The following is a 25,813-nucleotide window of genomic DNA, read 5'->3' as shown; positions in this document are numbered from 1 at the left end:
GAAGCTGGAGTCGGGAGCCAGAGCGAGGTGTGGAACCCAGACACTCCCACCTGCATGGCGGAGGCATCTTCAGCCCGAGGTGAACACTTGCCCAATGGGGAATCTTTGAATGAACCAGCCAGGTAAGCACTGGGGCGGCCACGACGCCCAGGAGTCTGCATTTAAAAAAAAAAAAAAAAGAAGGCGCTGGGGCAGCGACAGAGAGGCGCATCTCCTGCCCGGATTCCAGAAGCTGCTGGGTGGACGAGCTGAGCTCTGGGGCCTGGCGAGCCTGGCTTCCGCGTGCCTGCTGTTTGCACCCCGCCTGGGTGTTGAGGACGCCTGGGAGGTGAGCAGTAGTGGGGGAAGACAGAGGTGGAAAGAACAGTGGAGAAAAGGAAGGATTCCAAGTGGATGCCCAGGCTGCCCTCCTACCCTGCTGGAGTTCCTGGATCAGGTCCTGCCGGTGAGCGCCCTGGGAGGAAGCAGGGCACGGCTCAGGTGCTCGGGGCCTCTGCTATCCACATCGGAGACCCGGATAGGAGTTCCTGGCTCCTGGCTTCAGCCTGGCCCTGCCCTGGCTGTCGTGGGCATTTGGGGAATGAATCAGTGGTTGGAAGATCTGTCTCTCCATCTTTCAAACAAAATGAAAATAAACAAATAGGGGCCAGTGCTGTGGTGCAGCAGGTTAACACCCTGGCCTGCAGTGCCAGCATCCCATATGGGCGCTGGTTCGAGACCCAGCTGCTCCACTTCACATCCAGCTCTCTGCTATGGCCTTGGAAAGCAGTAGAAGATGGCCCAAGTCCTTGGGCCCCTGCACCCATGTGGGAATCCCGGAAGAAGCTCCTGGCTCCTGGCTCCTGGCCTCACAGCGGCGCAGCTCCAGCCATTGCGGCCAATTGGGGAGTAAACCATCAGATGGAAGACCTCTCTCTCTCTGCCTCTCCTCTCTGTGTAACTCTGACTTTCAAATAAATAAATAATTTTTTTTAAAAAAAAAGAAACAAAAATTAAACAGGATGGGTGCCTGAGACTTGGAGGAACGTTGCGTGGGTTCTGGGTGCTGCGGGGCTCCTCCGCCCTCCTCCCTGGGTGGTGAGTGCACAGCCGCCATCACTCTGTGATCCTTCCCAGAGAGCTGCACACCACGATTTGTGCACTTTCCTGTGCATATGTTACATTTTCGGGAAAGGTTAAATGGAAAGACGGGAACATCCAGTTACTGAATCCTAACGTAATTTTAAACTTCACACGCACACAAGTACTCTCACAGCTCTCGTCTGCACCTACTAAAAACACATGAACACTTATGTTTAAGAACCTGCAGGTACACGGATAAAATTTCCCAGGTTCCAGAATGGAACTTCTGGGGATTGCTACCCCTTTCTTGTGGCTGCCTAGCCCCTGAGCTGGAACCCACCATTGGCCATAGGCCCTCCTCCTTCCTCCTCCTGCCCCAGCTTCCCTTGCAGCTAGGTGACTACGTGACTCGGGCCAGTCACTGAGACGAGAGCGGAGAAATTGTGGGAGATCTGGGGCAGTGTCCTGAAGGGGACAAAGGTCAGTCCTTCAGCTCTCCTTCTGTCTTGTGGACTGGATTCTGGATGTGATGGCTGGAACTCTAGTATCCACCATGGAATGTGAATCCGGGACTACTACTTTGTGATATTAGCGTAATGCGCTACAAGCAACCTAGAACTTCAAAAACGTTTAAGAATAGCACTTCTCCCTCAGCCTTGGGTTGCCTCCTGTAAGCATTTGTTACATGATGGAGAATCACTGACTTTATTAAGGGTTGCCATTTTGGGGATTTCCATTTCTCAGAGCTGAATGTCATTCTAACCCATGGATGTACCACGAAAGACACAATAGCCACGCCCTGATCTCTTTGAGCCTCCTGGTCAACCACAGACCTGCTGGGACCCACACGTGGGAAGCCAAGAGGTCAGTGAACTCCCTGAACAAATGCCATTGGTTACTCCAGGAGAGCAGATGTCACGTGGGAGATCAACGAATCCCCCACATGCTGCCTAAGCCTGCATCTCTGTGTTTACTCCTAGGCCGACACAGCTAGGAGGCTGCTTCTCAGATTCGAGTGATTCTAGACTGGGGAACTGTATGCTCTCCCACGAAGCATTTATCTCAGAATGAGAGACTAAGAGACAAATTGGACTCTGGAGATCCTGTAGCCCCGCTCAGCAGGCCCTGGCATTCTGTGATGGTGCCCCAGGGGCTGTCATTTAGACTGAGAGGAGGGACCTTTGTGTTTTGAAAGCAAGGTGTCGCTGTTGGAAAAGGCATTCAAAACTGCAGCCCTCTCTTATTTCGTAGGCTAAAACTCCAGCGTGGCCGGTAGCTGAATCAAGCCCGAATGTAGACAGTTAGGAGCAGAGCCGGGCCTGCCACTCAGGTTCAGCCTCTCTGCATCAAGAACATCAGGATTTAAATTAGAGCTGGGGGAGCAGGTGTTTGGCCTAGCAGTTAGGATGCTCATGTCCCATATCAGAGTGCTTGGTTGAGTGCCCTGCTCCGGCTCCTGGCTCCTGCTAATGCAGACTCCGGGTGGCTCAAGTGATTCAGTTCCTGCCACTCGTGTGGGAGAGCTGGGTTGAATTCTGGCTCCTCGCTCCAGTCCCAGCCAGGCATCGCTTTGGGCATTTGGGGAGTGAAACAGCAGATGGGGGCTCTACACTCTCTCTTTATAAAAAAAAAAATGCATTAAAAATAAATTAAAGCTGTCAAGCCCTTCCCCAGGGCAGAGATCTGAAAAGGTGGAGGGAAGCGAGGTTGTTGCACCAGGAGCCTGCGGGGCAGAGGCGCCCCAGGAAGGGGTGGGAAGGCATTTCTCTGCCCGTTGCAAATGTTGCGGTGGACCAGTCCTTCCCGGGCTTAACCGATTTCCATGAATCTCCGGTGAATTGAATGATGAGGCACTTAATAGGGTGACAGCCACTAGAACGCAGGAGTCATATTTCTGTACTTTCCTGCTCCCTTGGAAGGAGGCAGATAATTAATTCTCAAGTTGGTACAATAAAGATGTGAGCTCGATGGGACTGCCTGCCAGGGAGGGTGTGGACGGTGCGTGAGGTTGTGGGGAGGGGTGCAAGGCTGTCAGAAAAGACAGATCAGCTGGCACATCCATGCATGTCCCGGCACTGCTCCCTCAAACTGTGCCCCGCCGGCTTGCTGTCCGACGATCCAAACTGCAAAGCTCATGTGTCCTCCTCCAATGCCCTACGGATGAAATCCCAACTCCCTGCGCTCTGTCTCCTGCCCACCCACGCGTGCAGCCACGGAGCTGACCAGGCCTTTGCTCGCAGCTCCTGCTCTGCCCAGGACACCTCCACCACCACCTGGCTTATTTCCTGGCTGCCCATGCTTTCCCTTCACAATTCAGGTGGAACACCACCTGCTTTGGGGAACCATCGTTGCCATTCTGCCCCTAGCCCCCTACTCTCCCTGTCCCTCGCAATTTGGGTCAGAGGGATACTTGTCCAACTGTAGGGTATTGGCTGGCTGGCTGCCTCACTGTGATGCCCACTCCCTCAAGGGTGGGGCTATGAATTACCGATCCAGGTTTCCCCAGCATCTTGCAGAGTCTTGCATGGCGTGTCTCACTATGTCTTCCAAATGCTTGGAGCTTTTAGAACTCAGGATGGCGGTTAAATGGTACAAGCATGGCTGTGACCATGGCACTGAGATTGGGAGCATCCCTGGCAGCTTTGGAAGTGGACGATCATAGTGGCATGTTTAAGGAACCTTAAACAAACAGCTGTATTTATGAGGCATTTTTTTTTTTTTGGACGCAGCGTACAAAGCTGTGTTTATTGATTTCTTGCAGCTTCACAGAGCATCAGGGCTTGTCCCATCCGGGAGAGTGGCCCTCAAGGAGAAAAATACTTATTTGCCCCCCATGCGTTTGTAGGGGGAGGTTTAATAAAAATAGTAATATAATAACAATAATGACCACAATCAATAATAAAACACCCCACTATGTTCTGCTAATACAGTCGGTTGAGGCTTGTAGAAAAAGGGCCCCCCTTGTGGGAAGGGCCAGAGTGTGCTATGGGGCATTATTTTTTAAAGATTTATTTTATTTATTTGAAAGAATTACAGAGAGAGGTAGAGCCAGAGAGGGAGAGAAGTCTTCCATCCGCTGATTCACTCCCCAGATGACTGCAATAGCTGGAGCTGCACCGATCCAAAGTCAGGAGCCAGGAGCTTTTTCTGGGTCTCCCATGTGGGTGCAGGGGCCCAAGGACTTGGGCCATCTTCTACTGCTTTTCCAGGCCATAGCAGAGAGCTGGATCAGAAGTGGAGCAGCCGGGACTCGAACCAGCGCCCATAGTGGGTGCTGGTGCTATGGCGATGCTTTAACCCGCTATGCCACAGTGCAGCCTATGGGCATTCTTTTGGAAGTCTCAGCATTACAGAGCACTGGGCACACCTGTCTCGGGGCCTACGCTGGCTTGGAAATGAACACCATTCACTGAAAGGGAAGAACCTGATTCAAGAGCTTCCAGCCCAGAGCTCAGCCTAGGGAGAGCAAAAAAGAATGTGCATCCCCTTGGGCCACCGTGTCCTCTCTCTGTGGCCTGAGTGTCCTCTGCACAAGCAGGGATGCTGTTTCCGGCTCTCTGGGGTAATACAGGCACTTCCGGTGGAACAGACGCCGCTCTGTGATACACAGGCTGGATTACAGACTAAAACAATAATGATGATAATGGTGATGGTGATGTCTCTTCCCTGTGGAATAAACTGGGTAAACTGGAACACATGCAGGAGAGGAACGCCTCAGAGGTGCTGCCAAGAAGGAGGAGGATGCCTGTCAGGTGCAGATGTGAAGTCCAAAGGCGACTTCATATCCACGGTCAAGGTCAGGAATGATTTATCTTACACTGTGCAGAGCGCAACTCATTCTTCCTAAGGAACTGAACAAGGGGTCAAAATGTGTGGAAATGGAGCTAGAAGATAAGTTTATTTTGGTGTAAAAAAGTTTTTGTTTTTTTTTAGAAGCAGGAAACCCCTTGCCTTCCTCCTCCTTCCCGTTTTTTGTTTTTGTTTTTTTGACAGGCAGAGTGGATAGTGAGAGAGAGAGACAGAGAGGAAGGTCTTCCTTTTTGCCGTTGGTTCACCCTCCAATGGCTGCTACGGACGGCGTATCTCGCTGATCCGAAGCCAGGAGCCAGGTGCTTCTCCTGGTCTCCCTTGCGGGTGCAGGGCCCAAGCACTTGGGCCATCCTCCACAGGCCATAGCAGAGAGCTGGCCTGAAAGAGGGGCAACCGGGATAGAGTCCGGTGCCCCAACCGGGACTAGAACCCGATGTGCCGGCGCCGCAAGGTGGAGGATTAGCCTGTTAAGCCACGGCGCCGGCCTGCAAAAAAGTTTGAAATCCATGCATACAAGCGATTTTCAAAAAGCTTGTGCAAAGAGGCCAGTTTTTTTTTTTTTTTAAGATTTATTTATTTACTTGGAAGTCAGAGTTACACAGAGAGAGGAGAGGCATATATATATATATATATATATATATAGAGAGAGAGAGAGAGAGAGAGAGAGAGAGGTCTTTCATCCACTGGTTCACTCCCCAAATGGCCGCAATGGCTGGAGCTGTGCCAATTCGAAGCCAGGAGGCAGGAGCTTCTTCCAGGTCTCTCACGTGGGTACAGGGGCCCAAGGACTTGGGCCATCTTCTACTGCTTTCCAAGGCCATAGCAGAGAGCTGGATTGGAAGAGGAGCAGTGGGGACTCGAACTGGTGCCCATATGGGATGCTGGCACTGCACGTGGTGGCTTTACCCACTATGCCAAAGCGCCGGAGGCCAGTGTTGTGGTGCCCCAGGTTAAGCTGCTGCTTGCCACACTGGCGTCCCATCTCAGAGCGCCGGTTCAAATCCCGGCCACACAGGTTCCGATCCAGCTCCCTGCTAATGTGCCTGGGAAGGCAGTGGATGATGGCCCAAGTGCTGGATGGAGTTCCTGGCTCCTGGCCTTGGCCCGGTCAAGCCCTGGTGGTTGTGGCCATTTAGAGAGTGAACCAGTGAATGGAAGATCTTTTTCTCTCTGTGTCACTCTGCCTTCCAAATCAATCAATCAATCTTTTCCAAGAAGCCCACAGAAAATGATTATTATAAAAAAATAACACATAGGTTTCAAATCTTTTGCTCCAAAATAAATGTATCATTTAACTGCATTTCCATAAGCTTCTTGACGTACCCTCACATGCCCGTGATGTTTAACAGCAATCTATGAAAAACAAGACTGATGGAGCAGTGTGTGCGGTTGACCATGCAGTGGCCATGCTGGCTTCTCTGGACACGAGGCTGTCATGGGGGCCTCTGCTCACAAGGCAGCCAGCTAACCGTCCCCACACAGCCTCCCAAAGCTGGGCATCAGCCTCTTCCAAACGTAAGGCCCCGGAACAGCGTGTGCTTGCGATGAACCCTTCAGCATATGGGTGGAATGTCGCTTACATAACCGGGCACGTGGCGGTTGTGCTGTGTAATATAAAAACCGGCTTTCTTAAACCAGGAGAAACCTCTGTGTTTTGTTTTTTTTCCGTTCGGTATTAGAGACCACACTCCCAGCATGAGTAGTGCCCATCAGTTATCAGTAATTTAGCACGCTGTGCCAGGGTTGACATTTGTTCCTGGCTTAATTGTGTGCGAGTGTGTGCTTTCAACGATGATGCAGCTGTGCTCAAGCCTGGCAGTTAGGATGTGGAACTGGTGTGTGCCGAATCTGGCACAGTGATCAGTTTTCCATGTGTTGACTCTTTTGTTTGCAAGGCCTGAGCGTTTGCTGCAGTTCCGCTCCCAGAATATCAATTTGGCTGCAACTGGAGCCTCGCTCCCTATCGACAGCATCAGCAGGGGCTGTAGGTCCTCTCGAGTCTCTAAGACAGATAGATGCGTGTGTGAGGAGGCATCCACTTGGATCTGACCTTTGACCTGCAGCAGGATTCCAGACGCCATCAGGCACAGAAAAGCAGCGTCAGCACAGGACTGCCGCTGATTGTTTGCGGTCTCCAGTGATCTGAACGCCGCATGGCCACAGACTTCCAGTCGGGCCTGGTGGCAGCATCCCTCTTAGCCCCTGCACACACGATCTGGCCACGGGGAGACCAAGTACTTGCGGAGCTGTTAGTTGCCTTCAACTGTTTTCTCTCCCGACTTAGTCTGCACCCAACCTGGCAAGAAGACCCAACCACTCACACTCACACGGGTGTTCATTTTCTACTGCTGGGTAACAGATGGCCACAAACTCAGCAGCCTGAGCCAACACACACTTTGGAGCGCACAGTCATGGGGGTCTTCAGTCTGGGCACACTTGAGCTGGCTTCTCTGCTCAGGGTCCCAAAGGCTGAAATGAAGGTGTAGATGGCTGGGGCTCAGCGTCCTCCTCAAAGCTCACACAGTGCGTCCACAGGAGTCAGGGACTTTCTTTGTGATTGCTCGACTGGGGGTCCCCAGTCTCAGTTCCGTGAGGCCACCTGCGGCCCTGGTCATGTGGTCCCCTCGATCTGTCCCTCCCTTGCTTCAACTCTTACCAGGAGGAAGGTGCCCAGTCCCCTTTAAGGGCGCATGTCCCCAGGCCCAGAGAGGGCTGTCTCCCAGTTTTCAAGCCTGGTTGTACCTGCAAAAGTCCTTCCCACAGCACCTGGATCAGCAGCAGTCCTTCGAACAAAGAGAAGGGGTGTGCACGAGAAGGGGTGAGGAATCTCGAGGGCCACTCTGAATTCTCCCTATCACACACATTCACGCAGATGAATCTCACAATCCACACTGAGCAAAGATGTCAGACACAAAAGAGTACATAATGTGGGATTCCCATTATTTAAAACACAGTGGTGCAGTGAGTGAGGCCACTACTTGGGTGGGGGCCCCACATCTCATGTTGGGGTACCAGATGGAGTCCTGGCTACTCTGCTTGTGATCCAGATTCCTGCTAATGCCCAAGTACTTGGGTCCCTGCCACCCATGTGGGAGACCTGGATGGAGTCCCTGGCTCTTGTCTTTGGCCTGGCCCAGGCCTGGCTTTTGCAGGCATCTGGAGAGTGAACCACGGCATGGAAGATCTCCTCTCTATCGTTCACTCTCTGCCTTTCAAGTAGATGAAAATAAACTACATTAAAATGAAACGCAAGAAGAGCAGGCACCGATCCTGGTGTTAGAATCCAGAACCATGACCACTTTTCAGCACACAGTTGTGAAAGGGAGCCCTGGGGTGGTCTTTGGAGGGAGGCGGATGTTTCTGTTCCCTGATCTGCATGCCAATTGCAAGGATGTGTATAGCTTGTAAAAACTCACCCAGCTGTACACTTATGCCTCCTGTACTTTTCTGTAAGTGCACTTTGCTGCAATTTAGGAATTCTTAGGATAATTTGGGGTCATTACTTTAAAATAGATTTGTTCCTTTTTTCCCAGGAAGCATGCATCAGAAGACAGAGTGGGCACTGATGGGGGTGGAGGATAAGCAGGAACAGAAAGGAAGCAGGAGGGAGCCTGGCCTGGTGAGAACACAGGGATATCTCACAGGGGAAAGCTTAGTGCTCTGTCCACCTGGGACCTGCGTGTGGCACCTGCTGCATGGTCTGTGTGACCCAGTGCAAAGTCAGTGCAGGGCCCCTTGTTCAAAGATCTGAAGGCAGCAGGAGCACCAAGGGGGATGGTGTGGGTGTGGGGGAACAGTGTCACAGGTCCCACTCCCTGCCTGTGTGTTTGGAGCAAAGAGCCAGCTCCGGGCATCCAAGGACTTCTTGTTGGGTGAGTTATTTAGGTTATTTAGGGCAGTTAGTGCTTTAGTATCTTCAGTTGTAAGATGAGTTAGCCAGAGGCTAGGAGGCAAAAATGCATTGATAAATGAAAGAGCGGGCACTTTTTGATGCACAAGACATGAAACACTTGCTGAGATTATTGTAATGATGGGGCCACTATCCGTTTGAGACCCCCCCCCCTTTTTTAAGATTTATGTATTTGAAAGACAGAGGGAGGGAGGGAGAGAGAGAGAGAAAGAGAGAGAGTGCTTCCATCTGCTAGTTCACTCCCCAAATGTCCTCAAGGCTGGGGCTAGGCCGGGCCAAAGCCAGGAGCCAGGAACTCCATCCAGGTCTCCCACTTGGGTGGCAGGGCCCAAGCACTTGGGTCATCTGCTGCTGCTTTCCCAGAGCATTAGCTGATGTGCAGGAGCTGCATCCCATATTGTAGCCAGCGGAACATACACCCATTTTCTTTTTTTCTCCTTTTTTTTTTTTTTTTGACAGAGTGGACAGTGAGAGAGAGAGAGAGAGAGAGAGAAAGGTCTTCCTTTTCCATTGGTTCACCCCACAATGGCCACTGCGGCTGATCCGAAGCCAGGAGCCAGGTGCTTCTCCTGGTCTCCCATGCGGGTGCAGGGCCCAAGCACTTGGGCCATCCTCCACTGCCTTCCCGGGCCACAGCAGAGAGCTGGCCTGGAAGAGGGGCAACCGGGACAGAATCCGGCGCCCCGACTGGGACTAGAACCCGGTGTGCCGGCGCCACAGGCGGAGGATTAGCCTATTGAGCCGCGGCGCCGGCCATACACCCGTTTTCTTACAATGTCTTTATTTTCATCTTGGTTGAGGCGAAGGGAGGGGAGAGAATTTTTTATCAACTGGTTCACCCCCCAAATGCCCACAACAGCCAGAGCTGGGCCAGATGGAATCCAGGAGCCAGGAACTCAATCAAGGCCTCCCATGTGGAAGGCAGGGACCCACGTGCTTGAACCTCACTGGGTGTGCAGTAGCAGGAGGCTGGATCGCAAGCAGAGGTGCCTTGACTGCAGCCGGCACTGCAGTACGGGATGTGAGTGTCCCAATAGCGACTTAAGGGCTGTGCCACAAGCCCGCCCCTGAGTTCTTTAATTGGCTAAAAAGCCTACCTGTGACATCAGGGATAAATACACAAAACAACTTTCGAGACAGCAGAATCTGCTTTGGCCTTGGGAGTCCAGACACATTGCAGGCTCTGGGTGGAACGCGCCCTGGGGGGTGGGGGGGGTGGGGGGGGTGGTAACCGTGCGGTCTTTCCCGTTCAAAAAGGAGATTACCAAACGCCGAAATCGAGGGCCAGACTTCCGGGCAGTTTTCATCAACGTACCATCTCTTTCTGAGCTCTGAGTCTCGGCCAGGCTCCGAGCGGACTCCCGGGCCCGATTCCAGCGCCTCTGGGAGGGGCTGGAGGGGCCCGGTGAGGGGGCCCTGGGCTCCTGCAGCCGGTGCGCGGGGTGAGCACCGCCCGGGTCGGGACGACAGGGCGGTGCGGGGCTGGGGCTGGGGCAAGGATGCCTCCGGGGGCCAGACGTTCGCGCTGCATCTCTGGCATCCTTCTCCCCGGCGCGCTCTCTGGAGCACACACCTTGCCGGGCGCGCTGACCTCGTAGAGGTCGCGGAGGCCGGGGCTCCCCAAGGCGGCCAGCTGCCGGACCTAAGCTTGACGAGCGGACCCAAGGATGACACAAGGTCCCAGTGCTGCGCAGGAGGAAGCAGCGCGCTGCGGGGGCGGGAAGCCCCTGAATTCCTTCCCCGCTGGAGTCGGGGCGCGCGCCGTCCTTGAAGGGCAGCCGGGCTGACCTTGCGCCGCCTGCTCCGGGGCGCTCTCCAGGAGCGCGCAGGGACGCAGCCGCGGCGGTGACTCAGTGCCCTGCGCGCCGCATGCAAATGCTCCTCTCCCGCAGCCGAGCTCCGCGGCCGCGGCTTTCCCGTCCGGCCCCCGGTTGACTTCCACGAATGGAGCCCGGCGTTTTCCGCATCTCCCCACAGCCAGCCCGTCACCAGCGGGCCATGCCGGTGCTCTGTCGCCCGCCTCCCACCCGCTGAACTGTAGGCCGACCTCCGCGCTGCCGAGCTTCGGGCCGGCTCTGCGCGCTGGGCCCCCGCGCCCGGGAGCGGGGCCGAAGGGGGCGGCGCGCCGGGGCGCACGGCGGACGGAGCCCGCTCCCCATTGGCCGCCGCTTCGGCGGGAGGGGACGGCCCCGGCGCGCGGCACCTGGCGTCGCCCCTCCGCTGGGAAACCGGCGGCTCCCCGGCACCGGCGCGCACGGGCAGAGACGTCGGAGGAGAAGGCCCCGGGCCGCGGCCGCGCTCCCTGCGGCCGGATCTGTCCTGCTCGCCGCCCAGGGGCCAGCCGCGTCCGGATGCCCCCCGAGCTGCAGCCGCGCCAGCCGGAAACTTTGCCCCGCCAAGTCCTCCGCCCGCCTGACCGCGCCGAGAGGTGCCGGGCCCGCCGCGCGGCCCCCGGGGGCCCGGAGCCCCGCGCGCGATCGCCGGGCCGCCCCGCACCCCGCGCCTGCGGCACCCGGCCGCCAGGATGCGCTACGCAGACCCCTCGGCTAACCGGGACTTGTTGGGGAACCGAACTTTGCTCTTCATTTTCATCTGCGCCTTCGCTTTGGTGACCTTGCTGCAGCAGATCCTGTACGGCAGGAACTACATCAAGAGGTGAGAAAGTCGGCGGGGCGGCGCCGCGCCCTCGGGAGCGGCCGTGGGGTCCGCGCGCAGGCCCCGGCGCCGCGGAACGCGTCTCCGCCCTCCCGGCCAGAGCACTGCGCGAGTTCGGCGCCAGCCGGCGGCCCCGGCAACTTAGTTCTGCGGTGAAAAACGGGCTGGGGGCGGGTTGGCATAACGCGTGGCCGGACTGACTCCAGGTCCACCCAAGTGCCCGGAGCCGTCCTGAGGGTCGCAGCCGAGCCTCCCACACCGTCTCGAGCTCACGGCCATGGGGTGGGAGCAGGGGCGCGGAGAGCTCAAAACAGATCAGAGATGCTGTTTTTCAGTCTGTTGATTGAACCTTCCATTTTTGGAGGGACTCTTGGGGGGCGGGGGGACGCACCCCCTCCCCCGAGTCGGATTAGGTGGTGGTGGGGTGGCCGGCCGTGGCCGTGCGGCAGGGACAGGGGATCCTCACAATCCCGTGGCCACTGAGCCTGTGAAACGTGCACCCTGGCCCCTTCCGAAACAGACGGTACTCATCCTTGGCGCAAACGGGCAAAGCGGTCCTCTGCCCCCGGCCACGGGCGAGTCCGGGGAGGAGAAAGCCGCAGAAGGCTCGCTGAGAAACGCGCTCACGGGCTCCGTCCCCGCGGGCAGAAGATGCGCTAGGCGCCCGCCGCTGCCTTCTGTGTGCTCTGCCGGCTTCCGGGGAGACGCTCCGGTTACTCTGCCTGGTCTGGGGACTGCAGGGCTCTCGCGTATCAGAGATGCGGGGAAATAGACACCCTCCCCCCCCCCCCCCCCCCGTTTCTACTGGAGCGTTTTTTCTCTGCGGCGTGTCCCTCTTGCTGTCTCTTTCCCCTTCTGATAGGGAACAAATATGCCTCTCCTGCTCCGCAAGCATCTCCTCTCCTCTGAGCTTCCAAATGATCAGCAGGTGTTCCTTCTGTGCCCTTGGGGTTCGAAATGGGTCAGGCGTGCTCTTAATCTGGGCTGCCCAGGAGGGTAGGAGGCGGAGGACTGCACCTGCTTCTCTCCCAGCATTGAGCGTGCCTGCCTTGGCTGTGACTGCCCCCAGAGCTGTGCCCCACACTTGTCTCCCGCGGTCCCTGGCACAGACCTTTCACAGAGAGCCTCTTCCCTAATGGAGGACAGCTCGTGTATGGCACTTGGTGGCCTCAAAGGACATTTTCAGAGCTTCCTGACTCGTTGGATCTGGTTGGGCCTGCCTCTTCTTTTGGTTCCTGCCACTCGGAGATGATCCTGTGCAAGGACAGCTGAGTCCCCGAACCGGCCTGCTGCCTGCGGGCCTGTAGGCCCTTTGCCTAATGCTGTTTTGGCACTTACTCCTCAGCAGAGCTGTGCTGGGTTCCTGCCCCCTGCTGGAGCCTCCCTAGAGTTGCTGGGGGCTGCTGGGAGTTCTTCTGCCTTGTCAACAGGAGCTCAGTGTCTGTGCCCATGGCAGGTGCCAGCCCAGCTACCACCTGCTTGCTCTGGCAGGATGGGCCTGCTCTTGGAGGCTGGGCCAGCTGCCTGGAGTTCAGCAGGTGTACCTGTTGCCTCCTGTTCTCACACAGAGACCTGGACCCCCTAACTCCCACAGATGCCACCTTTCCAGCCTCACTCTGGGGACTCGGATTATTCTGATGAGGCCAGCGTGTGCCCATCCTGGACCGGTGCAAAGCTTATGTGTGCCCCATCCTGGAAGGGTGCCTTGGGGTAAAGGAGATGATGCAGTTCAAGGCTCAGGGGGCTCGAAGTCTACTTGAGGAGAGAGGGAGCAAGTGTTAAATTGTCTGAGAAGATAGGCACTTATGGGCTAGAATAGTTAGGGAAGACTGCCTGGAGGAGGCAGACTTGAAAGAAAGGGTAAGTTTTGGATAGAGGAGGGGATGTGCACATCCAGAAATAGAGTGTGGGAGAAAAGGCAGAGGTACGTGGGGCACCGCCCCCTCTCATCTCCCCCAGACTTGCTTGTGCTGCTGCACTTGGCTTTATCACTAGGGTCTCCGTCAGGGGGGCTGCCCTGATCCCGGACTGGGTTGTGGCTGCCACAGCACTTCCACCCAAAACACCTGCTCATGTGTCTTGTTCCTACACGGATCGTGCTTGTGATGAACTGACCTGGCATAACTGTTGATCTGCCACCTGTCTAGATATGCCCATTGTCCAGGGTTCCTCAAACAGAGGTCCCGGGGCTGCCTGCCTTAGAAGGGCCCAGAGGGCTGTGGGAATGCATGTTCCTGGGTCCCTGGCTCAGACTCTGTGGGGTGGGATCTGGAACCTGGCTTTTTAGCATCCCTCTGCTCTCCCTAACTGCTCCAGACCAGCGTTCTCAGGGGAGGGCACCTTGGCCCCAGGCGATGTGCTGAGATGCAGAGGTGGGGGTGGGGGGACAGAAGGCACTTCTGCCGGCCGGTGGGGAGAGGCCAGAGATGCCAGAAGACCCACAGCACCTCGTGTGCCTCCAGCCATGGAGAATCATCTGGCCCCAGATATCAGCAGGGCTGAGGGTGAGAAGCCCAGCCCTAGGGGAAAACTCCATGAGGCAGGGATTCAGCTGGTGTCTGGGCTGTAACAAGATCTCAGTACATGGTAGATGATGAACCAGTGGTGAAAGGTGCAGGGTGGGCATGTGTGTGTGTGTGTGTGTGTGTGTCTGTGTGTCTACAGGGAGAGGGACTGAGAAAGACCCAATGAAGAGGTGGATCCAGTGGGATGGGGGGCAGTGTGGGGAAGGGGGCAGAGGTAAGTGGGTGAGCAGCTTCAGCAAAATGCTCTGAAGATTGAGGACACTTTGAATTTGGCTCATTCTCGACTAGGATGGCGACATGATAAAAACCGCCAGGAATGAAGTCGGACCTTGCACAGAAAGGGTTAAAGAGCAGGAGAGGCTGGGAGGTGAGAAGGGAGGAGGTGCGCCCGGTGTGGTGCACTGGGTTCCCTGCCGTCCTACACCACCCTACACCACAGCACCCTTTCCAGGCCCAGGCTTTGCTTCCAATCCAGCTTCCTGCGAATGCTCCTGGGAAAGCAGTGGAAGATGCTTGGGCTGCTGCCACTCACGTGGGAGACCAGATGCAGTTCTAGGCTTCTGGCTTCTTCCTGGTCCACACCTGGCTGATGTGGCCATTTGGGGGAGCAGTGGATGGAAGATACCCTCCTCCGTTGTCTTGTTCTCTCTCTCTGTCATTTTGCTTTTCAAACACATAGATTTTTTTTTTTTTTAAGTGAGGAGAATGTCGCAAGGGACAGATCTGCTTTGGAGCTGGGGAATCCCTGGAGGCTGGCGTCTGTTTGTGCTGAGCTGGTATGATGCCAACTTACAAAGATCCTGGATACAAAGATGGCAGGCTCGCTCATCTAGAGAGAACTGGGGGACAGACTGTACCCTGCGCATTTATTTCTTTGGCCCCTGTACCTCTCCCGGTGCTCCAGGAGGGTCCATGCAGCAGGAGCATCAGAGCTCTGAGACCCATGTTGCAAACACCTCCCCTGGACAGGAGGGGAGAAGGCTGGGTGGTGCGGACGGCGTGGAGGGCTGGGTGTCTCCGGTGGAGAAAGCAAGCTCTGTGTGCATTAGAGGAGGAAAAAGCAAGAAACCAGGCTTCCAAGTTTGATCTGGAAGTTCTTGGCGTCCCTGGTCTGTTCTTGATTGAACAAATACTTGGTGAGGATTTCCTACTTGCTGAGCCCAGAGCTGAGGTTGCAATGGTGTGCAAGGCAGACATGACCCAGCGGCTTGGAGTGCTCTTGGAGGACTGAAAGCCCCAACTCTCATTCCTAGCATGCCCAGAGCAATGGACCAAGGGCTGCTGGGGGGAGGGGTGGGGGACAGAGCAAATCAGTGTGCTTCAGGGTACATGGAGGCATTTGAAAGGGGTCTCAAGGGAGACATGATCCCCGGATGCTGGTGGAAGGGGATGCAGTCCAGCTTGAGCCAAGAGTGAAAGGTGCAGGGAAGAGCTGAGCACAACTCAAGTGCTGCTGCTGCCCAGCTAGGGGCTGGGGTGGGTACAGGCAGGCTCAGAGCAAGGCGAGGAGCAGAGAGAAGGCAGAAGGTGTGCACCTGGAGGGAAGAGGGTAGCAAGTCTAGTGTGGGAGGCGGTCCATGGGGACCTGTCCCACAGCTCGCTCGCTTGCTCTCTCTCTCTCCTTTTTAATAGAAGATTTATTTATGTACTTTGAAAGGCAGAGTGACAGAGAGAGAGAGAGAACACGAACAAGAGCTTCCGTTTGCTGGTTCACTCCCCACATGGCTGCAGTGGCCAGGGCTGGGCCAAGCCAAAGCCAGGAGCCTGGGTCTCCATCCAGGTCTCACATGTCGGTGGCAGGGGGCCCAAGTGCTCGGGCCATCTTCTGTTGCTTTCCCAGGTGCATTAACAGGAAGCTGGATTGGAAGTAAAGCAACTGGGACTTGAACTGGTGCCCACATGAGATTCTGGTGTGGTAGGTGGTGGCTTAACCAGCTGTGCCATGATGGCAATCCTCAAACAGCTCTTTGGAAGCGAGATCTGACACTGGGAATGGAGAAGAGCCAGGCCAGCAGTGTGGACTTGAGGCACTACCATCAGGCTCAGTGTTGTGCAGGCTTTTATGAGTGTGGTACACAGTGAGTGATCCGTTACTGTGACCTGGAGCACAGTCACGTGTACACCCAAATGAAACCTTTTGTGAAATGGCACTTGGCTTTGTTATGAAAAATGTGCTCCAGTGTCTTCTGTCTTATTGCATTACAAATTATTCTGCTTCATTTAAAAAAAATACACTGGGATGTTGTCCAGCCTTAGGAAGGAAGGCAAATCTGACACGTGCTACACTGTGGATGAGTCTTTAACATACCCTGATAATAAATAAGACAAGCACGAAAGGACAAATACTGTTGGCTTCCACTAAATGTTAGGGACCCACACTGGGAGTTTCCAGGGTCAGGGGAGGATGATCGGTTAATGGGTAGAGTTTGTGTTGGGGAAGGTGAACACATTCCAGAGGAGCAGGTGGTGGTGGTAGGATAACAGTGTGGGTGTACTTAATGCCACCGAATTGTGTACCTAAAAATGGTTAAAATGGGAGTGAGCGTTGTGGCTCAGCGGGTCAAACTGTCACTTGGGACACCCGTATCCCTTATTGGATTGCCTGGTTGGAGCCTCAGCTCCTGTTAATGCAATTGGAAAGCATTAGATGATGGCCCAAGTGCTTAGGCTCCTGCCACCCACGTGGGAGACCCAAATGGAATCCCTGGTTCCTGACTTCGGCCTGGCCCAGCCCTGGCTGTTGCAGGCATTTGGGGAATGAACCAGTGGATAAAAAATCTCTCTCTCTCTTGTCTCTGTCCCTGACATTCTCTGCCTGTCCCTCTCTTTGTCAATCTGCCTTTTAAATTCATACATACATACATCTTTTTAAAGCTCATTCAGATGGAAATTTTTGTTATGTTATTTTACCCACAATAAAAAAAGCAGAAAGTATCTGGGAGCAGCCCCTCTAATTTTATTTTCCAGCCCACTGGGTCCAGTCACACAGTTGGGAGCCATCACCATGACCGGGCTTCGAGCATTTGCATTACCCTGGAGGAGAAACCCTGCACCCTCCAGTTTCCCCACCCCCTCCCAGCCCTGGGAATGAACACATGCACTTCTCTCTTTTCTGTCTCTGCAGCTTGGCCTACTCGGGACATTCCCTGTAAGTGGAGGGAATGTGGTCCTGTGTGGTTGGCCTCCTGTCTCGGCACAGTGCTGCCAAGTTCATCCGCAGTGTAGCACGCATCAGTACTCTCTTGTATCCCTGCAGAGTGATGCCTCGTGTGGCTCCGCCACATTGTGTTGACCTGTTCTTCGACTATTGGGCAGCCGGGTTGTGTGCACTTTCTAGCTGTGATGCCTGGTGCTCCCGTGAGGGTTGCTGTGTGGACGGGTGTTTTCATTTCTCCTGTGTCTATGGCTGCGAGCGGAGTTGCTAGTTCACACGCTAGCCATGGTTACCCTGTGAGGAATTCAGATGCTTTCCAAAGTGCCTGCATCATTGCACATTCTCTCCGGCAGTGTTCAAGGAGTCTGTTTTGTTTTCTTCTGTCTTTAAAAACAAAAACCATTTATTTTTTTATTTCAAAGTCAGAGAGTCTCTCTCTATCTCTCTATCTCTCTCTCTCTCTCTCACACACACACACACACATACACACACACAATCTTCCATCCACTGGTTCATGTCCCAGATGGCTACACCAGCTGGGCCTGAGCCAGGCCAAAGCCTGGAGCCAGGAACTCCAGCTGGGTCTCCACATGGGTGGATGGGGCTCAAGCATTTGAACCACCATCTGCTATATCCCAGGATGCATTAGCAAGAAACTGGATTGGAAGTGGAGGAGCTGGTCCTATAGGCTCATGCTGTAGCGTGTGGGCGTCCCAAGCAGAGGTGTAACCTGCTGTGCCACAATGCCCGCTGTCTGTCTTTTTGATCCCAGCCATCCTGGAGGCTTGGAGGTAGTGTCTTGCTGGGGTTTTTATTTTGCATTTCCCTGGTGACTCATGTGTGCAGCATCTTCTTGGTCACATGTCTGTCTTCTTGAGAGGAGCATTTCTTCAGATCCTTTGCCCGTTTTTAATTGGGACTGTCTGTCTTTATTACTGAGTTGTCAGAGCTCTCTATTGATTGTCAGATGTTAGTGCCATGTATTGAAAACCGTTTCTCATTGTGGGGTGTCCTTTGGCTTTCTTGCCTGTGTCCTTGAGCCACAAAGTTCTACACTGGCTGAAGTCCTGTTTGGCGATGTTGCTTGGGCTTTCAGTGTCCTACCTAAGAAATCACTGGCTAATCCAAAATCAGGACAGTGTTGCCTGCGTTTCCTTCCAAGAGTTTAAAAGTTTCGGATCCTACACTGAAGCCTTTGAGTCATTTTGAGTTCATTTTTGCATATGCTGTGGTTAATCCTGGTTGTAATGGGGACGCTGAAGACATGTTCCCGTTGTGTTAGGTGGCCACATTTTTGTTTTGTTTTGATTTTTTTCCTGTAATAGATAAAGAAGGTTCCACATGTTTGTAGACTGTGCTGAAAGGTTTGTTTTCACTTGTGTTTGGATATCAATCTTGTTCCATACTTGATGTGTAGTTTTTCTCCTTCAGTCTTATGATGTGCTTTAACTATCTTAGTAAATGTTCAATGTAAACCTTAGAGATAAATCCAGCTTGCTGGTGGTATGTTATTTGTCTCATATAATATGAGGTTATGCTCTTACTTGTGTTTAGGATGTCGTATTTCATGTTCTTGAGTAATGCTGGTATGTAATTTTCTTTTACCATGCTGTCTTTGGTTTGAAAACCAGTCTGGGAGCTAGTACTGTGGCATAGCAGGTAAAGCCGCCACCTACAGTCCCAGCATCCCATATGGGCACCATTTTGAGTCCCAGCTGCTTCACTTCCCATCCAGCTCTCTGTTAACTCCTAAGAAAGCAGTGGCAGCTGGCCCAAGTCCTCGGGCCCCTGCACCCAAGTGGGAGACCCCAAAGAAGCTCCTGGCTTTGGATCGGCACAGCTCCGGCTATTGCAACAGCCAATTGGGGAGTGAACCAGTGGATGGAAGACCTCCCTCTCTCTCTCTGCCTCTCCTTTCTCAGTGTAACTCTGACTTTCAAATAAATAAATAAATAAATCTTAAAGAAAGAAAGAAAGAAAGAAAGGAAGGAAGGAAGGAAGGAAGGAAGGAAGGAAGGAAGAAAGGCTTCAACAGCTGGAGCTGAGCTGATCCAAAGCCAGGAGCTTCTTTGGGGTCTCCCACATGGGTGCAGGGGCCCGAGGACTTGGGCCAGCTTCTACTGCTTTCTTAGGAGTTAACAGAGAGCTGGATGGGAAGTGGAGCAGCTGGGACTTGAACAGCGCCCATATGGGATGCCGGCACTGCAGGCTGAGGCTTAGCCCACTACGTACAGCGCTGGCCCCTAGCTTTTCTGTTTCTTCAATTAAATTTTTTTTTTTTTTGACAGGCAGAGTGGACAGTGAGAGAGAGAGACCGAGAGAAAGGTCTTCCTTTTTCCGTTGGTTCACCCTCCAATGGCCACTGCGGCCAGTGCGCTGCGGCCGGCGCACCACGCTGATCCGAAGCCAGGAGCCAGGTGCTTCTCCTGGTCTCCCATGTGGGTGCAGGACCCAAGGACTTGGGCCATCCTCCACTGCACTCCCGGGGCATAGCAGAGAGCTGGCCTGGAAGAGGAGCAACCGTGACAGAATCTGGCGCCCCAAGAGGGACTAGAACCCGGTGTGCCGGTGCCACAGGCGGAGGATTAGCGTATTGAGCCGCGGAGCCGGCCTTTCAATTAATTTTGAAAGTTATGTTTATATTTTATAGAAATGTTTGAATGTCAAGTTAACTGGCACAGAACTTATATTCTCAGTTACATTTCCGTTCCATCTACAGTTTTTGACCCTTTGTCATTTGTAACATCGTTTAACTTTTTTTTTTTCTGCTTTTAAAACGATCTTTGTTAAATGATCAGATTTTCATTTTGCTGATTTTCTCTTGGATATTTGTTTTTTATTACATGAATTTTTATGCTTTGGTTCTATTCTTGCCATTCTTTTGCTGACTTCCTCAGTTAAATGTTTATCTCTTTAATTTTCCATCTTTCTTATGCTCTGATGTAGACTTCTAATGTTTTAACATTTCCTCTAAATACTTCTTTAATGCTATATGAGGATGATAGTGACTCATAACTGTGTTGCATCTGCTGCGTGCCTGGTTCGGGCCCAACTTCATCATGTATTAACATGTGAGTTCTTACAAGCAAAGTGATAGGCGGTGTTGCTGCACTCATTTCCTAGATGGTAAACTGAGGCACAGTAAGTCAAGTATCTGTTCAAGGTCATTTAGCTGGTAACTACCACAGGTATTTTCTTTACTTCCAAGTATTTTCTGTTTTATTTTTTTAAAGATTTATTTTTATTTATTTGAAAGGCAAAGTTATAGAGCAAGAGAGAGAGGGAGAGAGAGACAGAGAGAGGTCTTGCAGCTGCTGATTCACTCCCTAAATGGCTGCAACAGCCAGGGCTGGGCCGTGCTGAAGCCAGGAGCCAGGAGCTTTCTCCAGGTCTCCTACATGGGTACAGGCCTCAAGCACTTGGGCCATCTTCCACTGCTTTCCCAGGAACGTTAGCAGGGAGCTGAATTGGAAGTGGAGCAGCCAGGACTTGAACCTGTGCCCATATGGGATGCCAGTGCTGCAGGTGATGGCTTAACCCGCTGCACCACAGTGCCGGCCCCTATTTTCTAATTTTTAGAACGATTTATTTCTTTACCAATAAATTTGGAAATATTTTCAAATATCCAAAAAATTTTTTTAACTTATCTTTTTTTTTTTTTTTTGGTTTTATTTTTATTTGAGAGGCAGAGTTACAGACAGTGAGAGGGAGGGACAGAGAGAGAGGTCTTCCATCTGCTGGTTTACTCCCCAAATAGCCACAACGGCCAGAGCTGAGCCAATCTGAAGCCAGGAGCCAGGAGCTTCTTCCAGGTCTTCCAGGCAGGTGCAAGAGCCCAAGGATTTTGGGCCATCTTTACTGCTTTCCCAGGCCATAGCAGAGAGCTGGATCGGAAGTGGAACAGCCGGACTCGAACCAGCGCCCATATGGGATGCTGGCACTGCAGGCGGTGGTTTTACCCGCGATGCCTCAGCGCCGGCCCCTAGTGAATTTTCTGTAGCACGCTCATGGGTACAGTCTTCCTCATGTAACACACAGAAAGTGACTTGAATGAAGTACCAGCTTGTGAGACCCTGGGGAGGGATGTGATTTCTCTGATGTCTCAGGAGCAAGTCCAGGCCTGACTTTAACTGTTGAGCAAATGGATGAGTACAGAAGGGAATCCTAACACTTTTTCCTAATAATCAACAAACTTTTGTTAAAAGTCAGCTTTGTCAGGCCGGCGCCATAGCTTAACAGGCTAATCCTCTGCCTTGCAGCGCCGGCGGGGCGCCGGATTCTATCCCGGTGGCCCCTCTTCCAGGCCAGCTCTCTGCTATGGCCCGGGAAGGCAGTGGAGGATGGCCCAAGTGCTTGGGCCCTGCACCCGCATGGGAGACCAGGAGAAGCACCTGGCTCCTGGCTTCGGATCAGCGAGATGCGCTGGCCGCTGCGGCCACTGGAGGGTGAACCGACGGCAAAAAGGAAGACCTTTCTCTCTGTCTCTCTCTTTCTCACTATCCACTCTGCCTGTCAAATAAATAAATAAATAAATAAAAGTCAGTTTTGTCCTGGGGTGGGGGGTGGGGATGTCACCAAGGAACTGACAGAGCTTAGAGACAAGTGTGAAACAGTAAGTGAGGCTGCATACAGGTGAGCTCGCAGCTGTGTGGCCTAAACAGTAACCTGTGTAGGTTTCAGGGGCGTCGGGCAGCCTCGGGGTGAGAGTGCCAGGCTTTGGGAAACCAGGATTCAGAACCTGGTTTTAGGAGGAGTTGGCAGGGGCAAGGAGGTAGCAGGTGGAGCTACTGAGGCTAGAAGAACAGGTTATAGAAGCTGTGGAAGGTTCTAGATTTCACTTCCTAAGCCTGGTGCTCCGTGAGGCTGAGTGTGGGCCTTTTGGTCTCATTTCATTCTGTGCCGCATGAGTGGTGAGCAAGGTGGCTGATCTCTTCCCACGATGATGATGTGGCCTCCAGGGGCTGGAGCTTTAGGGCAGTGGTGTGGGCTGGGCTCTGCAGGGTCCCTGAGCTCTGGGGGGAGGGAGACAAGCAGGTCAGCCAGGAGGGGTCAGGGGCCCCGCAAGGAATAGTGTGCACCTGCGCTCCCTGAGTCCTGAGAGCAGCCAGAGCGTGCTGCCTGTGCCCGCAGCAGGGGCACACCGTCCGGCCAGCGGCTCAGGGTCACTGACCCATGGGTCACCACTGCAACCAGACCACTTCAAAACGTTCCTAGAAAATGACGTTAAAAGAGACATTGATTTTGGTGTAAAAATATTTTTAAATCCATGCATCATTTTTTCTTGGCACACGTTTTCCATGAACCATTTGCAAACCCCGCATCTGTGTCTGCCCTCACTGTCACGTGGCAGTCTCCCTTGGTGCGTGTCCCCGTGGCCATGTGTCCCTCTCTAAAGGACACTGGTCCTGTTGGATTAGGCACCGTCCTGACTCCAGGATGGTCTCATCTCAGCTGCATCTACAACAACCCTACTTCCAAAAGAGGTCAAGTTCACAGGTAGTGGGAGGCAGGGTCTTTCAACGTATAAATAGGGGTCACAGTTCAACCCACAACAGAGGGACCAGCCCAAGCAAAGGCCCTGGGGAGAGTGAAGTGGTTGGAGAAGTTCAGCTGAACTGGGTTCCATAGGTTTCGGGGAGAATAGGTACTAAGCCTGGAGGCCTCCACACTCATGCACACGCATGTGAACACATACACACACTCAGAATCCGGGCATGTAAGAAGATGGAGAAAACAGTACTTGTGGCACGTTTGACACAGAGTGGTTAATGTTGAATGCAGGAGTAGACCCACCCCCCCACCCCCCCGCTGCACCCACACCCACAGCGGAGGGGCCTGCATTGTGCGTTGGCTTCCATGCTGTTTGGGGCCTGAGTGCAGAGGAGAGCCAGAAGGCTGGTGCGTGCTGCCCTCCCCTCCCACTCCTGAACCCCCATCTCTAGGCAGCTCTGCACGAGATGAAATGTAATTAAATACATGACAAAGAGAACTTGGAAAGGAGGTGACATTGTTGGATGGCCTAGGCGGCCCCCTGTGGGGCTCTGGCAGGAGGTAAGTGGTGGGAGTTGAGCAGGGAGGTGGGGGGGGGGCAGCTGCTAGGCAGGGGACAGGGACATTTGGAGGTTGGCTGTGGGGCAGCCGCCCAACCCATGGCAGTAGCCAGGTTGGAGCTCTGCCTGGAGCTTGCTTGCTTTCCTCTCTGGCTCCCTCCATGGCTGCTCAGTGGCCCCCGGGTGTATCCTCTCCTTTCCCGCCCTCGTCCCTCTAAGCTCTTGCAGAACCAAGATGGCCTCAGCGCTCAGGGCACCTGCCTGCTCCATGACACAGAGGGAGGGTGGGGGGGTCTCCGGGAGTCACCCCCTCTGCTGCCTGCAGACCCCCATCCGCTCTGCTGTCTGCCTCTCTCCCCAGCAGTCCTCTCTGGAGGTTGTGGGGCTCCCTCCGGCAGAGGCAGCCCACCCCCCCTCACTGCAGGCCTGTCATTTCCCCGTTTCCCTTCCCCCTGGGTTTTTCAGGAGCTAACCAGGGCCAGACCAGGCCAAAGCAAGGAGCCTAGAACTTCATCTGGGTCTCCCACGTGGGTGTCAGGGATACCTGAGCCATCACCCACTGCCTTCCAGGGTCTGCAGTAGCCGGATCAGAAGCAGAGGGGCCAGGAAGTCAGCCATGCATTGCGATGTGGGATGCACGTGTCTTAAGCAAGGTCGGCACCGTGACGCACTAGGTTAATCCTCTGCCACGGTGCTGGCATCCTGTATGGGCACCAGTTCTAGTCTCAGCTGCTCCTTTTCCAGTCCAGCTCTCTGCTATGGCCTGGGAAGGCAGTGGAAGATGGCCCAAGTGCTTGGGCCCCTGCACCCGCATGGGAGACCAGGAGAAGCACCTGGCTCCTGGCTTCAGATCGGCACAGCTCTGGCCGATGCAACCATCTGGGAAGTGAACCAACGGAAGGAAGACCTTTCTGTCTCTCCCTCTCGCTGTCTGTAACTCTACCTCTCAAATAAATACATACAATCTTAAAAAAAAAAAAAAAAAGCAAGCAGCTGTTTTGATTATGGAGGAAGCGTGAAGTTAGCATGTGGCGCTCCTCAGTAGGAGATGGTGAAGTCGGAGAGAACTCTCAGTCCTAGGACAGCCGCGCGGGCACAGCCATTGTCTCTACCTGCAGACCAACAGCCGGCCCTCCAGCAGCTGGCAGTGCCACTTGTTGTCCAGGCACTGTCCACACCCGGCCTGGTCGCTGGGGTGTCCGTCTCTGCGAGCTGACCCGCTGTAACCAGAGGAGAAGCCAGCCCCGCGTCTGTGAGATGTGGCTTTGGCACCCAGGAGCTGGGCACCCCCAGACACGAGGAGCTGGGGTGCTGTCTTGAGTTTCTTGTTTCAGGTAGAGGCTGCCGGGCCTTGCAGAAAGATTTCTCAGGCTGGGACAGTGGACAAGAGGGCCTGTCTGGTTTTATGAGAGATTCGTCTTTATATTTCAAAGGGAAGTGGGAGTACTTCCAAAGTACCTCCAAGCGTCCGAAAGTCATGCTTGTAAGAAAAAGGAGGGGGTGGAAGGCTTTTGCATGTATTTTTCCCTTACATGAGAGAGTCCAGGAATAATTTATGCCAGCTGGTATCTTTGATAACCAAAGCGTGCTTCGTTGATTTTCTGAGAAGGTGCCGGCCGCTTGTACCCCAGGGCACCATGGGGTGACCCGTGCACAGGGAGACCTCCTCGCCCTGTCCATCAGCCACCCTGTTGTGTCTGGAAGCAGACATTGAGCTAAGTGCATGTGACTTCTGTACCGCTAGAAGTTCGTTTGTGCTTGGCAGCGTTTGTGGGTCTGCTTTTGTGGGCTGTTTATCTCCTTAGGTTGGGGTTGTTCCTCCCCACTGACAGGTGGCGAAACTGAGGCCAATTGTGGTTAAGTGTCAGGAGTCCTACTGCCCGTGAACGGTGGGGTGTGATCCGGGGGTCCCCCTGTCTAGGACTCTCTGGAGGCAGCTCTGAGAAAGCGGCCACCTGCAGACCAGCGGTACAGAAACACGGCATTGCGGTTGTGTGAGTGACCGAGAGGCACCGGGAACGCTGTTAGGCGTCAGCCAGGGCTGCTGCCTGAAATCCTACCACAGTGCTCACTCGGTACCTGGCAGAGCCCTGGCCTGGCCTCCTCCAGCTCCCACCTCTTCCTGCTCTGTTGCCCCACCCGGAACGTCCCCAGGGCACAGCCCGGATACAGGTGCTCAAGTCCTTGAGGGCAGCCGCAATGGTTCCTGGCACTGAGGAAGGCCCTGGGGAAGTGTCCGTGGATGGAGCCGTCCTTTTGGAGGTCTGAGTAGCAGGCTGCTGAGTAAGACATTTTAGGGAGGGGGGCTGGCCCCTCACCCCCTGAAGTCTTGCCCACCCCCGCCTCCTGGTACCCCTTAGTGACACTGCTGGGGCTACCCTGTGTAGACTTGGTCTCTTGGGTGGGGGTTTGGGAACACCTGCGTGGCCACAGCGCCCAGCTGGGACTCCCCCTCCCTCAGTTGCTCTTTCCCTGTGTGGGGCACACCTCAGCTTTCCACAAGAGAGACTTTAGGCGAGGGTGGAATTGAGGATCCTGGAGTTCTAGAGGGGACCCCGGAATCAGGGCAGGAGGGAGGCTGCAGGGGGGCCTTGGTTCCCGGGCAGCAGGGCATGGGGTGGCATGAGAGTGGTCAGGGAGGGTTGCA

At 54.1% G+C, this 25,813-nt stretch overlaps 1 protein-coding gene across 2 annotated transcripts in view; it reads left to right on the top strand.

Moving 5' to 3' along the window:
• The first annotated feature begins 11,276 nt into the window (after positions 1 to 11,276).
• Positions 11,277 to 25,813, top strand: part of ST8SIA5 (ST8 alpha-N-acetyl-neuraminide alpha-2,8-sialyltransferase 5) — a 69,204-nt gene continuing 54,667 nt past the window's right edge. For both annotated transcript variants that reach the window (XM_062201614.1, XM_062201613.1), the window contains exon 1: positions 11,277 to 11,437. In XM_062201614.1, the coding sequence (XP_062057598.1) occupies positions 11,307 to 11,437 (131 nt within the window). In that variant the 5' untranslated portion in view covers positions 11,277 to 11,306. The remainder of the gene's footprint in view (positions 11,438 to 25,813) is intronic.

This window comes from Lepus europaeus, chromosome 9, assembly GCF_033115175.1.
Source record: "Lepus europaeus isolate LE1 chromosome 9, mLepTim1.pri, whole genome shotgun sequence".
In the NCBI taxonomy this organism is placed as follows: domain Eukaryota; kingdom Metazoa; phylum Chordata; class Mammalia; order Lagomorpha; family Leporidae; genus Lepus; species Lepus europaeus.
This window is presented reverse-complemented; position numbering and strand designations above follow the sequence as displayed.